General features: G+C 46.8%; 1 protein-coding gene across 1 annotated transcript; it reads right to left on the bottom strand.

Moving 5' to 3' along the window:
- Positions 1–5,167: 5,167 nt before the first annotated feature.
- mrpl4 (mitochondrial ribosomal protein L4) lies at positions 5,168–8,476 on the bottom strand. Its single transcript, XM_026172102.1, has 9 exons — positions 8,266–8,476; positions 7,921–8,002; positions 7,562–7,733; positions 7,416–7,467; positions 6,888–7,005; positions 6,547–6,653; positions 5,863–5,972; positions 5,675–5,748; positions 5,168–5,437 (listed from the first exon to the last, which is right to left on the bottom strand). Exons 1-9 carry the CDS (start codon positions 8,311–8,313, stop codon positions 5,292–5,294), a joined length of 909 nt encoding a protein of 302 aa, XP_026027887.1. The 5' UTR covers positions 8,314–8,476; the 3' UTR covers positions 5,168–5,291.
- Positions 8,477–15,892: the final 7,416 nt, after the last annotated feature.

Genomic DNA, 15,892 nt, shown 5'->3' with positions numbered 1-15,892 from the left:
GGGTTGCGAAATACCCCATCGTGGGTACACTTTGACCCCATAGTAATCGTGGAGTAGAGAGCATCCCCGGTCCTCGCGAAGGCCGGTTTACGCGTAACCCGAGGCCCATAAGGCTAAGCACTCAACTGCGAGGAGCAGGTAAATGGAGCAGAAGGAGGAAGGAGGACTAGGAGGCAGGGAGAGTCCGAGGTCCTCACTTAGGCCCGTTTACGCGTAACCCAAGGCCCGTCCGGCTAAGCCCTCCCCTGCGAGGAGCAGGAGAACGGAGCAGAAGGAGGTCGCAGGACGGGGAGGCAGGGAGAGTCCGAAGTCCTCACTTAGGCCGTTTACACGAACACTGCCGAGAAGGAGACATTGATGATGATGATGATGATTATGATGATGTGAAGTTGAGAGTTGTTTGCTCCGGCGGTTCGGGGTCCCTCCAGACCCCAGTGTTTGCCATCGTAACTTACGAATGTGCATTGGGGTTGCGAAATACCCCATTGTGGGTACACTTTGACCCCATAGTAATCGTGGAGTAGAGAGCATCCCCGGTCCTCGCAAAGGCTGGTTTACACGTAACCCGAGGCCCATAAGGCTAAGCACTCACCTGCGAGGAGCAGGAGAACCGAGGAACAGAAGGCAGGAGGACTAGTGTTGAAATCTCCCAATTCTTTGAATCTTTGGGCTGAAGGAAGGACAATACTCGGTGTATAAATGCTCAATCAACAATCATTTATTTCCATACAATTCAACACAAAGAGCATTTAGAACCATCATGATGGGGAGACATGCATGAAGAGGGTCACAGCAGTCTCAAAATGGTGACGGGTTACTCAGCTTCTTATAGTCTCTGGTGGCCCCCACCTAGTCGTAAAAGCCTAAACATTACATTCTTTCTCTCTTACAGCGCCTAAGTTATGACCTCGGCTCCCTGTCTTTCTGCTCTTCTGAAAGGTGGGGGTATGGAATGTGGTCTATCTCCCCTGTCTTAGACACCAAGTCTCCTGCTTACAACCTTCTTTTTATGATTCAACAATAGAGCATGTCAAGAAAACAGTGTAACACATTCCCAGCAGATCAAGGATACAGAGTGATGCACACTTATCTAATGAACTAATATGTGAATATGTTCTGTTAACTCAAAAGTATAATGAGAACTAAACTACATACAGATCACACGCTCTATATTAAAGGGTATAATATGATCTACAGCAGTATTCTAATTCAACTACTTTGATTACATATATAAGGTAACATATAGTAACAGAATAATCTAATACTAGGATACAGGGGGCGTCCGAGGTCCTCATAGAGGCCAACGCCAACACTGCTCTCTCCAAAGCTAAGCGTCCGACAGCGAGGCACAGGAGAACCGAGGAGAAGGAGGACTAGGAGGCAGGGAGTGTCCGAGGTCCTTACTTAGGCCGGTTTACGCGAACACTGCCAAGAAGGAGACGACGATGATGATGATGATGATGTGAAGTTGAGAGTTGTTTCCTCCGACGTTTCGGGGTCCCTCCAGACCCCAGTGTTTTTCATCCTAACTTACGAATGTGCATTGGGGTTGCGAAATACCCCATCGCCATTACTAAGGGGTCACAGTGTACCCACGGAGTAGAGAGCACCCCCATTCCTCGCGAAGGCCGGTTTACGTGTAACTTGGGGCCCACCCTGCTAAGCGCTTGCCTGCGAGGAGCAGGAGAATGGAGCAGAAGGAGGTAGGAAGGCGGCAGGGAGAGTCTGAGGCCCTCAAGGAGGGCGGTTTACGCGAACTCTGTCCTCTGTAAAGCCAAGCGTCCAACAGCGAGGCCCAGGAGAACTGAGGAGAGGGCCGGTTTATGTGAAGACTACCCTCTGTAAAGCTGAGCGTTTGCAAGCGCAGGGTAGAAGGACCAAGGAGAAGGAGGAAGGAGACGATGATGATGATGATGATGATTGTGTGAAGTTGAGAGATGTTTGCTCCGGGAGTTCGGGGTCCCTCGAGACCCCAGTATTTGCCATCGTAACTTACGAATGTGGTGTGGGGTGGCGAAATACCCCATCATGATCACTAAGGGGTCACAGAGTACCCACGGAGCACTGATCTGACTGTTTATTTGGTTAAAACCAAAATGTTAGAAAGTTCATGTTCAGTGAAATCACTGAACAAAGTGAGGAAGCTGATGCACTTTTAAATGTTGTCTTCTTTGGACCACGACAGCTGTAACTAGAGAACGGTCGAGGAATCTGGCTGTTCATTTGAAGCAGCTACTGCAGTTCATGGAAATTGGTACATTTAGCAAAGTGTGCTCCATGGTCTGATTTAGATGAGTGAAATCATTGAACAAAGTGAGGAAGCTGATCCACTTTGACATGTCTGTTGTGAAAAGACTTTATTGGATTCCTACATCCTGGTAGGTCTGGATAGCTGCTTGTCCCTTAAAAAATTAAGGGGGATCCCGTTTGGATCTTTAGCCATCAGAATTGTTGTCTGAAGGCCAAGAAAGATGCCTAGAGGATTTACTTTACCATCATGGCCTTGCTATATTGGTCCATTTGATTGACCTTTATTATAATTATGTATTTATTTTATTTTCAGTTGTTACAGATGGGACAGACATGACTGGGGGATAGGACAGGGAGAATGAAAGAAAGAGAAGGAGAGAAAGAAAAACAGAGGAGAGAAGAGATAGTGAGAAACGGGGGAAGAAAGAAAAACACCTGAATCACCTGTCGACAGAAGAAAAAAACAGAAAACAAACAAAAAAGAGCAACATAAGAAATACAACACCATCACACAATAAACTAGCTAACAGTAGATAACAGTAGATACTAAAGGTAGCAGTCAAGAAAGGTGTAGCTTGTGTCTGTGAACACCCGTTTGTACACCTGTGTGGATCAGCGCGCTTGTATTCAAAAAGTTTCTCCATGTAACGATCTGCTAGGGAGTGTGGGGAGCAATAGCCCCGTCCCCCAGTGCATGAAGCAGGTATGGAAGGAGAACTAGGCCCCAGACATCCAGAGGGCCCAGAGTACGAGAACCCAGGGAGGACGACCAAAGGGGCAACCGTGCCACCCTCCTGAGAAGAGCTGAGGAGAGCCCCAGATGAGGGGTCACCCAGCAGCCACGGAGCAGAAGCCAGAGGGGGTTGCAGTGATGTGCCTGTGGGCTCTGCCGGCAGCCAGCTGTGCCAGAGAGGACCAAGCCCCACGCCCAGAGGCCAGAGGGCCCCCCACCCCCCGGAAGGGGCCCAGCCGGGCCACAGGCGCCAGGCCTGACTCTCCTTTTTCCTGACTTCTGTGTCTGAAAACAGAGAAGAACATTTCATGATTTGGAGGATATAGCATCAACTGAAATCATTTCCATTAATGGTGAAAAAGAACAGTAAAAGCAGTGTTTGTTTCTTAGACATGAGAGGACAGTCTGTCTCACCTCTTGGCTGCACTGCCTCTGTTAAATCTGACAGCAGTGTACTCAGTAACTTCCTGTTCCTGCATGTGTCTGTGAGGCTGAGCTGCTCTGATGTTGGAGTAGAGAGGATCTGCCTGGTTATTGGAGAAGTGGATGCTGGTATACTGAAGATCATCCTGCTCCTCTGGCTGTCTCTGATCAGGTAAACACTGTATAGGAAAAAAGAAAATCTCAGCTACAAATGTGATCAAATGTATTTCAGTTAAAGAACAACAGCAAAGAAGTATTTGTGAGTCCAACAGGAAGTGTAAAACCAAAATGTTGGTTATTTGTGCAACACTGATGTGACTGTTTTCACCTGTTCTCTGTTGTTGGCTCTGTCTTCAGATTCAGTAGATTCCTTGGACATCCTCTTTTTTTCTGGTTGGGACAATTCATGTAGAACAAAATAATGACATTCATAAACTGTTAAAATCAAAGTTTATCTCACAAACAATAATGTAACAGATCTGCTCACTGAATCCACAGGAAGACAGAAGAATATGACTGGCAGGAGAACAGCAGCAGTTACTCCAGCTGCTTTTAATGTTCCTGTTCCTGTGGAAACAAAGATCAAAATAAAACACTGTGTATATAATGGTATACCATATCATAAATAAAAAACAAAAAACAAAGACGGTGTGTCCAAACTTTTGACTGGTAGTGTGAATTAATTTGTAAGAAATAAAAATATGCAATGCCCCCAGTGCAATGACCTGCAGCTCTTTATTTCAGATTTTGTCTGAAACAAGAGTTAATTGTTTTATGTCCGTCCTTTAAAGTCTTAACCCTCTGTGGTTGGATCTTACCTTTGGATGTTTACACATTCTGCAAATATTTTCCAAGAACACAATGGGCAGCTGTTTATAGGGGAATGTGGTTTAATGCAGTACAGCTGTTATTATCACATCACAAAAATAACATTCATATAAGAAATAAAATTGTCTTGTGTCAACTGTATATGGTGTTAAATAGGCATATACCAGCGGCCCCCAACGCCTGGGCCACGGACCGGTACTGGTCCGTGAGTCGTTTGGTACTGGGCCCGAGAGTTGAGGCTCGGGAGTGAAATGTATGGTTTTCAGGGTTTTTATCATTAACTCTGTTTCCCTGGGTCTTTACCGGTGTTGTAGTTGTGTGTCTTATTTTGAAAGAACTATTTACGCATTACCACAGCGACCAGTGAGCATTAAGGGGCAGAGAGGAGGATGTTACTCTCAATGTTGTTGGTGCATTTCAGGAGGATGTTGCTAATAAAGTTACACAATTACACAGCAAATTTGCATTTATTATTATATTTACAAAATAACCACAGTTTTTGTCTTGGTCATATCATTTTATTTTGTTGTATTAACCGCGACGCCTTAAAGGCCGGCCTGTGAAAATATTGTCTGACATTAAACTGGTCCGTGGCACAAAAAAGATTGGGGAACGCTGGCCTATACTACTGTACTTTAATGTTGGTCATAAGGGTGGTACTTAAAGAGCCACATATTTTATGAGGTGGTACTCATAGTGAAAAGTTTGAGAACCACCACACAGTTCATGTCTCAAAACATTCCAAACCTGATCAGCTTTAGAGGTTAAACAGTTTACCCCTCGTCTTTGCAGCCTAAACCTCAGAGAGTTTACGTGCCTAACGCCCACATCATGCCAACAGAGAAGAAACGGTCAGCGCTTTGCTGGAAGATCAGGAATGATTTGGCCAGTGGTCTCCTTCTATACAAATTCAGCTAATGATTACACTCTGCATGTTGTTTTTACATACTTTTATTCAACTTTTGTATTTTTTATTATTCGAGTTATGACTCTCTTGTTACAAACAATAAAAACAAAGATAATATGACTTATGTTAATACATTACAGGTAATCTGTTTTAAGGAAAGTCAGAGTAGGGTAGTTTAAACGGGTAGAGAGGCGTGTAACGCTCATCGTGCCAGAGCAGCTTATCCTCCAGAAACTTAACCGTTTCCAAAGTGAGGACGATGGCTTCATGTTTCAGCATGCTGTGGACATTCAGACCTGAGAGAGAAAATATGACAAACTGTGTGAGTTTTATATAACAGATTTGTTACATATAACATTTAAAACCCTGAGCTTTTTAACAACTGTTTAATTAAACTGGCATGTTAGAGGTCCAAAGACACAGTGCTGCAAAGACTTCAATGCATGAAATATTGTTTGAAAGCGTGAACAGAAATAATACATTTTACCATCAATTAATCTGTTAAAACTGAGTCACACTCAGTGTGAACTCACCGATTGCTGGAATGACGTTCACTGTCTTCAAGTTTGCCGTGGCCTGAAGGATGTTTTCAGAAAAGTCTTCACCTCTGAAAGCAACAACAAAAACGTGAGCACTGAGCAACAGTGGGCGTCCAGTGGTGGATATTCAAACAGATTTGAAAGTTGATCATTTGTACAGAAGTGCTGCTAAAGATACTCACACATCCACTATTAACACAGACTCTCCCCAGTGTCTGTGTCTGATGAGGTCAAGCAGGTACTGAGAGTCTGGTGTGGGGATGTTCAGGGAGTCCACAATGTGAAGATCATCCTGTGTCAGCAAGCAGTTCAAAGGGGGGGAAAGTATTCAGCTGTCAAGAAATATTACGGATACGTAATAATGTAGTTAAAGTCATCATGTATCCTATTCTCACATTTGTTATGTGCTCTAATTATAGTGTCACAGATAAAGAAAGGACTTTCTTTCTTTCTTTTGAACACTTACAAGTTCATCAGTGTCACCAATCTGCTACAAACCAAATACTCTCACGAAATGATATGAGAACATAAAGGGTGAAGAAATTCTCCATTTAAAACAAGTGGATTTATCTCCTCCTCTCTTTAAGCCAACTTTCTTCTAAGTGGCTAACCACTGCAAACAAAGGGTCTGAACAATAGGTGGGTGGGGCTTCTGTATTCACACGTGTGAGATATCTGTACGGGTTATCGCCTCTGTGACATCATAACAACAGCACTTGTGATAAGTGGGTGACAAAAACAGCTGCTTGTGGACACCGTCATATGTCACTGCATGTTTTTACAACTCTTATTACAGATGTTATGAGCCTCTAACATCACTAGCAGCTGCATTTGCTCTTCAGGTGAAACAAAGGGGTTTCTCTTACCTGAGCCATCTTGGAGCTCAGCCCAACTTTGAGTCCTTGCACTCGAACTTTCATGGGTAACATGTAGTAGTAACTGGTGGGACCTCTGGGTCCATGAGACACTCCACCTGAATGAAACACAGAACCAGTCAGACCATACTGGCCTCCAGCATGGGAATCCTTCCAGATCAACCCCACTGAAGGGTGATCATGTTTCTGGGAGTCATGACACAGAGACGAGCACACGCTGGACTATGAAACAAAGATCTTCATTTTCAGTTATATTTGGAAAAAAGGAGGGAAAACAGCAGACATGGAAAAAATGAAAACAGAAGTTTTACAATAAGATCAAAAAGAGACACCTCCTCTCCATATGGGTGATCGGATGCTTCCATGCCGAGCTCGTCCACTTCCTTTCTGTTTCCAGGGTTTCCTGCCTCCACCGCTGACCTCTGACCTGACTTTAGTGTGGGCGTGACTCTGAGATGTGAAGACAGCCATTAGTCTACTTTTCATTTTCTTTATCAGCCGCAATAAAGCTCAAACTTTTCTGCATTTGATCGTCTTCCTCTGTCATATATGCACTGTTACGTATTCCTAATGTGGTCATTTCAGACACAGAGCTCTGAGCTGAAGTTTCTCCTGCCTGCTGTTCAAAACACATCTTTGCAAGCAACAACCAATCAGAAGAAGTTCTAATTTTACTGTTGTTTACTCTCCACGGATGTGAACTGTAAAAGTATCAAATTAAATTTAAATGTAATAGCATAATCTTAGCTCAATGTAGCAACACATGATGAATAAAATGTTCCTAAGCTTAAAGTGCTTGATTATGTGATATATATTACAAAAAACTCAAATGCAATTGACATTTTTAAATAGTAACTTACAATCCTTTTGTAATTTCTCTGCCATGTTTCAACACTGTGTAGAATATCAAGCCTGAGGAATGACAACAAAGATTAACTTGCACATTTCAGTAGGTGCTGTGAAATGTGTAGAACTGAATGGAAAGTGTCAATAGTAGCTTGGTTACCTCGGAGGAACTGCAAACACATCAGGGTGAAGTTGAGCCACACCCAAAGGTTCGCTGTCCTGTCTCTCCAGAGACTCCACCCAGGTCTGCACAGGGGTCAAGTGAGCAGGAACTGCAGCATCACACTTCCTCAGAGGAGGCAGAGAGGAGTCTGCAGGAGGTGGTGGACGCTCTGCAGGAGGGTATAAAGCAGCAGTCAGTGAGGAAGATTTTCATGTATCCCACCCACAATGATATCAGTGTTATCAGGGAAATCACAATATTTGGTTTTTGGAGGACAAACAATAACACTGAATAAATCTGATTTAAAATCCATTTTCAAACATTACATTTATCTATCAAGTACACAAGCTTCATACTTAATCTGTCAGGATCCACGAGGTTGGTGGGCAGCAGTAAGTTTGGAGGCAGGGCGCTCTCATTAGAGAACGAGGAAGCGAACTGAGGAGTGAGAGGGAGAGAAAAACTTGAGGATGAACAAAAAACACTAAAAACAAAGACAAACGGGTGTTATATTAATCTTATACACACATACTCAGATATAATGCTGCACTGTGGACGTTTTTTTCTATATCTAAAGAAATTAAATAACAGCAAAAATGGCTCCAGATTATTATTGCAACCATTTGGACAGAACGCTGTTATCTGCCTTTGGGTGATTTGAGGATACAGAGCGCGGTTGAGGTATGTTTTTCGTCACTCACCCTTTTAGCGACTCCTCTGCCACGAAATATGAAAGAAAATCGAAGCATTTCGGCTATTTTTTGTTTGTTCTACAAGCTTACACTGTTAAACTGCTCTTAAATAATTTGAAAACAACATGATAAGGGGGATGACAGGCTGCATCAAAGGTCGAGGACGCTTTTCCGTGTGGCGTGCTTGTGGCGCGTCTTGATGACATCACTCAAGTAAAGTGGCACCATCTATTGGTTGGACGCAATGACTGTAGACTGTTTTCTACAGTCATTGGTTGGACGTGGTTAAAGTGACAAAAAGCTTTTTTTTCACCATCCAACTTCAAAACAAAGAAAAACGTTAGACAATAACTGATAATCGATCAACATCTCCAGACAAAACAAACAAGAAAATAATTTAAAAAGACAATACTTCTGTCTTTTTTAATTTTATATATATAGATACACTAAAACGTTTTAGAATACCCCATTTTTTTTCAGCTAATTGAAAATTATGCAGTTTAATGTCTCATAGCACTCTGAAATGAAAGCATAGTACAAATAAAGAATTGGAGTTACAAAAAAGAGAAAGAAATCATGGAATCAATTTATATAGCAAATGTATTCTAAACTTTTGACTCATCAAAGTAGCCACCTTTGGCAAAAATAACAGCTGAACACACCTGTTGCATTCTTTCAACAATAGAAATTAAATATTCTTGAGAGAGTTCTTCCCATATCTGTTGCAGAAGTTTCCATAAACATGCAGCACCTGTAGGTTGCTTTGCTTTCACTCTTCGGTCCAGTTCACCCTAAACTAGCTTGATGGGGTTTAGCTCTGGAGACTGTGCTGGCCACTTCATGGTTTCAAGCTTACCATCTTGTTCTTTTTTCCTGGTGTAGTTCTGGAATAGCTTGGACTTGTATTTTGGGTCATTATCTAGCTGTAGGATGAACCCCTGACCAACTAGGCAGGCCCATACCAAAGGGTATTGCATGGCTCAGCAGAATGCTGTGGTAGTGGTTTTGGTTCATGGGGCCTCTCACTCTGTATAAGTCACTAACCCTGGATCCAGCAAAACAGCTACAGACCATCACACTTCCTCCTCCTGTTTTTTTTTTCTTCTTTCTTTTTTCTTTTTGGCCTTTTTCAGCTTTATTTGATAGACACAGTGAAGAAAGAATAGGGAAGCAAGGAAAGAGAGAAGACATGCAGCAAAGGTCCACGGGTCAGATTCAAAACCGGGCCAGCTGCTGTCAGATGCATGGCATGTGGTCTCCCGCTCAACACACTGAGCTAAACCGGCGCCCACTTCGACCTCCACGGTTGAAAGTTGATGCCACACACTGTGGAAGCATCCTCGAAACTGAGACTTGTTTACTACAACCACTATTAAGCTGTGGTTGAGCTTGAGTTTTCCTGTGAGCCATGGAAGCTGTTATTTCTCAGAAACCTCTGATTCAGTTGTGGCTTTGGGTCTGCCAGACCTCTTCCTGTCAGAGTTTGCCCCAGGTTCTGAGTGCTTTTTGATGGTGAAGGAAATTGTACTCACTGACACCTCGACTTTCTTTCTTTCTGTTTTTGTTTTTTGGCTGTAGAGAAGTATTCTGTCGACTCTGTTTTCAAGATAACATTCCACTTGTTCCAAAACAAAATAGGTTTCTTGAAATCATGACAAAGTAGGTTTACCAGGATTCCTGCTCAATTATGCTGTGCGACTGGTTAGAGTTGATCCAGCTTGGCAAGCAGTTCAGTTTACACAATAGCAGGAGAAAAATCACAATAGCAAGAGCTTTTTATTGTAAGGTAAAGATCCAACAGACCCTACATACTGCGCAAAGTAGGAGATAAAGTTAGAAAATATAACTTCAATGTTGGCACTCCTCGCATAGATGTTCAGCCATCTTTGTTTTCATTGTTGTGGGATGAGACAGTCAGTTTCTAAGTAATAGAATCATCTGAGTTATAAACTTCCTGTTTTTCATTGTACTGGGCAGCAATGTTTGTTGGAAGAACTTATGACTGTATGTATTTTTTCAGGAATGGCTTGCATACGAGCCTCCACCAGTAAGTATTTCTCCAGATTTTTTTTCCATTAGTCATTTGTCCTTCGGTATTGACACAGTCAAACTATCTCAACTGGGTTTAGGTCAAGTGACTGTGGAGGCCAGGGCATCTGACGCAGCACTCCATCACTCTCCTTCTTGGTCAAATAGTCCTTAAACACACTTCCAGCCTGAAAGTGTGTTTGGGGTCATTGTGCTGTTGAAAAATAAATGAGTAAGTCTTTTCCCAGATATTTTTTTTCCATTAGTCATTTGTCATACCAAATGGTTTGTCTTTATTTTCATGATGACATTTCCTTTTGCCTTCATTCTGCTGTCTATCTCTTCCAAAACTGACCTTGTGAACAAGGCACCATGGCAACCATTTCAGGTGACTACATTTTTAGTTAAAAGATCAGAGAGGTATGACGGAGCTAATCCATTTAGAGACCATAACATCTTAAAATCAATTATATAATGTACTGGAAGCCAGTTTAAATGAGCCAAGACTGGGGAAATATGGCCATGTTTATGTGTCCCTGTCAAGAGTCGGGCTGCAGCATCTGAACAAGCTGAAGACGAGAGAGCAGAGCCTAGCTGATACCAAAATAAAGACTATTACAGTAGTCAAGCCTGGATGAAATAAATGCATGGATCACTTTCTCAAACTCAGCAAATGGCAAAATATTCTTAGTTTTTGCAAGGGCCCTGAGCTGGAAGAAGCTTGCTTTTACAGTAGAATTTATTTGTTTCTCAAATGAAAAACTGCCATCAAAGAACAATCCCAGATTTTTTGCAAAGGGAATTCTGGACTTTTCCAGAGGGCCACGGTCACCCTTAAAAATAAACGAGGGTCAGACGGTCCAAATAGTACAATCTCATTTAGATTCAAAACGTTTAATGCAAACCATGGTTTAATGTCATCAAGGCAGTCTAGTAAAACTTTTATAGAGTCTGTAGAATCCTTTTTAAGAGGAAAGTAGATTTGAGAATTATTGGCACAACAGTGGAATGAGATTCTCTATTTTCTGAAAATAGAGCCTAATGGGAGCATGTAAAGGGAAAAAAGCACTAGGCCCATGATAGATCCTTGAGGGACCCCACATGGAAGGGGGTGGATGTGGATGAAGAGCCACCAAAACTGACAGAAAAATTTCTATCAGTTAAATAGGATCTAAACCTTTCAAGTGCAGTTATTTTAATACCCACACACTCTCCAGTCTTGATAAGACAATCACATGATCCACTGACTCAAATGCCGCACTGAGATCTAAAAGCACTAAAATGGCAGCATTACCAGAGTCAGAAATTAATAAAAGATTTTAAAGTGAACTTTTAAAGTTTCAGTGCTATGTAGCGCTTTGAAACCAGGTGGAAATGTTTCTGAGATGTCATTAATTTCCAGAAAAACCTGGAGCTGAGGGAAGTCAATTTTTCCAGGATTTTGGACATGAAGGGGGGTTTAGTGATTAGTCTAAAATTTGAGAGAAGTGTTGTATCAATATTTGTTTTGGGGTTTTTTGAGAAATGGGTGCACTACGGCACGCGTAAGATTAGCTGGGATGGTTCCCATTAGAAAAGAGGTATTAATAATGGTTAAAACATTAGGTCCAATAATGTCAAAGACTTCTTTGTGAAAAGGCGAGAGGGGATAATGTTAAGGTGAAACACAGGAGGCTTAAGATGGGAGACTATTTCAGCCAGAGTACACAGAGAAACAGGCTCAACGTGATCAAACACAACTGAGGAATATGGGGGAACAGAGGGATCGTAAGCTGGAGGAGTGATGTGAGACCTGATAGTAGCAACCTTATCGACAAAAGAAATGTAAAAAGTTTTCACAGGTGGCTGGAGACCCTGGTAAGTGTGTGGTGGGTGGAGGGTTGATTGCAAAATTAGAGGTCTTGAATTAGACACGGGCCCGTAGCTGTTATTAGAGATGATATCTGACAAATAGTTTCTTCTTTTTTACAGGGCTTCCCTTAACATATCAAAGGAAATCTGGAGTTTATCTTTTTTCCATTTTCTTTCAGAGTGACATTGTTTAACCAGGGATCAGGTTTAGGTCTAGCACACTAAGTTTTTTTAAAAGGAGTAACAAATCAAGCACATTTGAACAAGCAGCATTGAACAAAGTGAGCAGATGATCAGCACGTGGCTTAAGGAAGTAATTGTCCGAGGAAGGGGCACCAATATTCTGATAAACAGCAGAGAAATGTCAAGCAGTAGCAGGAGCGATGATGTGGAAATCACGCACAGGCAAAAGAGGTTTAACTGGAGGACATGGTGCCGAAATTTGGATTATAACAGGCATGTGATTAGAAAAACTTGAGCTTGCAAATTTGAATGTCACATAGCTGCAGACCACAAGATAAAACTAGATCCAAAGTATGTCCATGCTCATGGGTGAACAAGATTAAAACAGTCAATAAGATTCAGGAAGTCTTTCATAAGAGGCTTTTGGTAGCAGCAAACATGAATATTCAACGCTTCTGTCATGGTTGACACCACCCCCCCCTAAAGGGCTGGCTCCTGACAGCCCAAACCCGAGAAACAAAAACAAAAACAGAAAACAACCCACCCAGGGCGGGAGGCGGGGGACCAGGACGGAGGGACCAGAACGGGAAACAAAACAAACAACAGAAAACACAGGAGCACATGACGGTAGTCAAAATAAAGTTCAGGGGGCCGACCCAGAGCCCACAGGCACAAGAGTTCACGGGTCACACGGTCGGGGGGCCGACCAGGCGGGTGGCACAGGTGGCAGAGCTGGTCCGGAGGCCGGCCGCGCGGAAGGCGGCGGCGGCGGCGAAGGAGACGGAGCAGTTCAGGAGGCCGGCCGCGCGGAAGGCAGCGGCCGCGCGGAAGGCAGCGGCGGCTCTCCAGTGTCAGGCGTGCTGGCCATGGCCTGGTGGGCACAGGACCAGACGAAGCACAGGCCGAAGCCGCGACAGACGAGGCTGAAGACTCGGAGGCTGCTGCAGCTGACGAAGGCTCGGAGGCTGCTGCAGCTGACGAAGGCTCGGAGGCTGCTGCAGCTGACGAAGGCTCGGAGGCTGCTGCAGCTGACGAAGGCTCGGAGGCTGCTGCAGCTGACGAAGGCTCGGAGGCTGCTGCAGCTGACGAAGGCTCGGAGGCTGCTGCAGCTGACGAAGGCTCGGAGGCTGCTGCAGCTGACGAAGGCTCGGAGGCTGCTGCAGCTGACGAAGGCTCGGAGGCTGCTGCAGCTGACGAAGGCTCGGAGGCTGCTGCAGCTGACGAAGGCTCGGAGGCTGCTGCAGCTGACGAAGGCTCGGAGGCTGCTGCAGCTGACGAAGGCTCGGAGGCTGCTGCAGCTGACGAAGGCTCGGAGGCTGCTGCAGCTGACGAAGGCTCGGAGGCTGCTGCAGCTGACGAAGGCTCGGAGGCTGCTGCAGCTGACGAAGGCTCTGAGGCTGCAGCGGACGAAGGCTCTGAGGCTGCAGCGGACGAAGGCTCTGAGGCTGCAGCGGACGAAGGCTCTGAGGCTGCAGCGGACGAAGGCTCTGAGGCTGCAGCGGACGAAGGCTCTGAGGCTGCAGCGGACGAAGGCTCTGAGGCTGCAGCGGACGAAGCACAGGCTGGACCAGGCGTAGCAGAAGGTGGCTGGATGGGCTCCTCGGGCCCTCCAGCTGACGAGGCTTGAGGCCGAACGGGCCCCTCGGGCCCTCCAGCGGAGACAGGTGGCCGAACGGGCCCCTCGGGCCCTCCAGCGGAGACAGGTGGCCGAACGGGCCCCTCGGGCCCTCCAGCGGAGACAGGTGGCCGAACGGGCCCCTCGGGCCCTCCAGCGGAGACAGGTGGCCGAACGGGCCCCCCGGGCCCTCCAGCGGAGACAGGTGGCCGAACGGGCCCCCCGGGCCCTCCAGCGGAGACAGGAGGCTGAACGGACCCCTCGGGCCCTCCAGCTGGAAGCAGAAGGCAGTCTGAGGCGGAGAGAAAGCTCACGCCATTCCTAGAAGGCTGAGAAGCAGCCTGTACAGCTGACGTGGAAGGAAGCTGAACGGGCTCCTCGGGCTCTCCAGCTGGAAGAGATGGCTGAAGCAGAAGGCAGTCTGAGGCGGAGAGAAAGCTCACGCCATTCCTAGAAGACTGAGGAGCAGCCTGTACAGCCGACGTGGAAGGGAGCTGAACGGGCCCCTCGGGCTCTCCAGCTGGAAGAGACGGCTGAAGCAGAAGGCAGTCTGAGGCGGAGAGAAAGCTCACGCCATTCCTAGAAGACTGAGGAGCAGCCTGTACAGCCGACGTGGAAGGGAGCTGAACGGGCCCCTCGGACCCTCCAGCGGAGACAGAAGGCTGAACGGGCCCCTCGGACCCTCCAGCGGAGACAGAAGGCTGAACGGGCCCCTCGGACCCTCCAGCGGAGACAGGAGGCTGAACGGGCCCCGCGGACCCTCCAGCGGAGACAGGAGGCTGAAGGGGCCCCTCGGACCCTCCAGCGGCGACAGGAGGCTGAACGGGCCCCTCGGACCCTCCAGCGGAGACAGGAGGCTGAACGGGCCCCTCGGACCCTCCAGCGGAGACAGGAGGCTGAACGGGCCCCTCGGACCCTCCAGCTGACGAGGTAGAAGGCGGCGTGGGAGCCGCGGAGTCTTGGATGAGCTCATCCGAGCTCCCAGCAGGAGCTGATGCAGAGCCAGAGAGATTAGAGACCCCTGGCTGAATGTTAGGCTGACCAGCGGACCGTACTGCTATCGGGGCCTGCGCTACAGGCGGCACTGGAGCTACTGGGGCCTGAACTGAAGCAGGTGGCTCTGGAAACTGAGCTAAAAGTGGCTGTGGGGTAGGTGACACTGGGAGCTGAGCTACTGGAGACCCGGGTGACACTGGTGTACTGGGGTGAAGGCAGCGAGGACGCAGTCTCTCTCTTAAGGGAGGATCGAATGATTTAGCGATAAACCTTGACGGGAAAAGATGTCGATGCTGAGAATACCAGGCAGCGGGGGCTTCCAGGAGGGTAGCTGACTGAACTGAGGGTGGCAGCGAGGGAGCTGACTGGACTGAGGGTGGCTGCGAGGGAGCTGACTGGACTGAGGGTGGCTGCGAGGGAGCTGACTGGACTGAGGGTGGCTGCGAGGGAGCTAACTGAACTGAGGGTGGCTGCGAACCCTGGCGGCTCCGAGGGCCCCCGAGAGCCAGGCGTGTTCCCCGAAAGATGTGCTGACAATCGGGGGTAGGCCACGGCTTTCTCCGGAGCTCCTCCTCTACGTGGGTGCAAGCTGCTTGCTGCTGCTCACTGAGACCGGGCTCCATGATTTCCGGAGTTAATGCGGTGCCACGGCGGCGCCGGCGCCGCCCCCTTCTGGTAGCTGGCGCGATGGGCGCTGATGGCACAAATGCAGGGGGTGATGTAGCGGCGACCTCCCGGTCGTCCGCCCACATCCTTGCCAGAAACGAGGCAGGCGAAGTAAAGTCTAAGTGGATTGGAGACGGCGAGCGGCTGGTAGGCTGTGCAGCAGGTGAGAGGTCCTGCTCCGAGATGAGCCAGGGCTTCCACCGGAGCTCGTCCTCCCGATAAGCCCGCAACACCAGCTGCCGCTCCTCCTCACCGAAGTCAACAGCCTCGGGCATCTCCGTGCAGGCAGGCGGTGGC

Source organism: Astatotilapia calliptera, chromosome 6 (assembly GCF_900246225.1).
Source record: "Astatotilapia calliptera chromosome 6, fAstCal1.2, whole genome shotgun sequence".
Classification (NCBI taxonomy): Eukaryota; Metazoa; Chordata; class Actinopteri; order Cichliformes; family Cichlidae; genus Astatotilapia; species Astatotilapia calliptera.
The sequence above is the reverse complement of the archived record's forward strand: the minus strand, read 5'-3'. Positions and strand labels throughout refer to the sequence as shown.

Coding starts and splice junctions, on each gene's coding strand:
- mrpl4 (XM_026172102.1), bottom strand. CDS start 8,313: ATGCTTCGATTTTCTTTCATATTTCGTGGCAGAGGAGTCGCTAAAAGG. Junction 7,734..7,920: donor CGTGGATCCTGACAGATTAA/GTATGAAGCTTG, acceptor ACCCTCCTGCAG/AGCGTCCACCACCTCCTGCA. Junction 5,438..5,674: donor GAACGTCATTCCAGCAATCG/GTGAGTTCACAC, acceptor TTTCTCTCTCAG/GTCTGAATGTCCACAGCATG.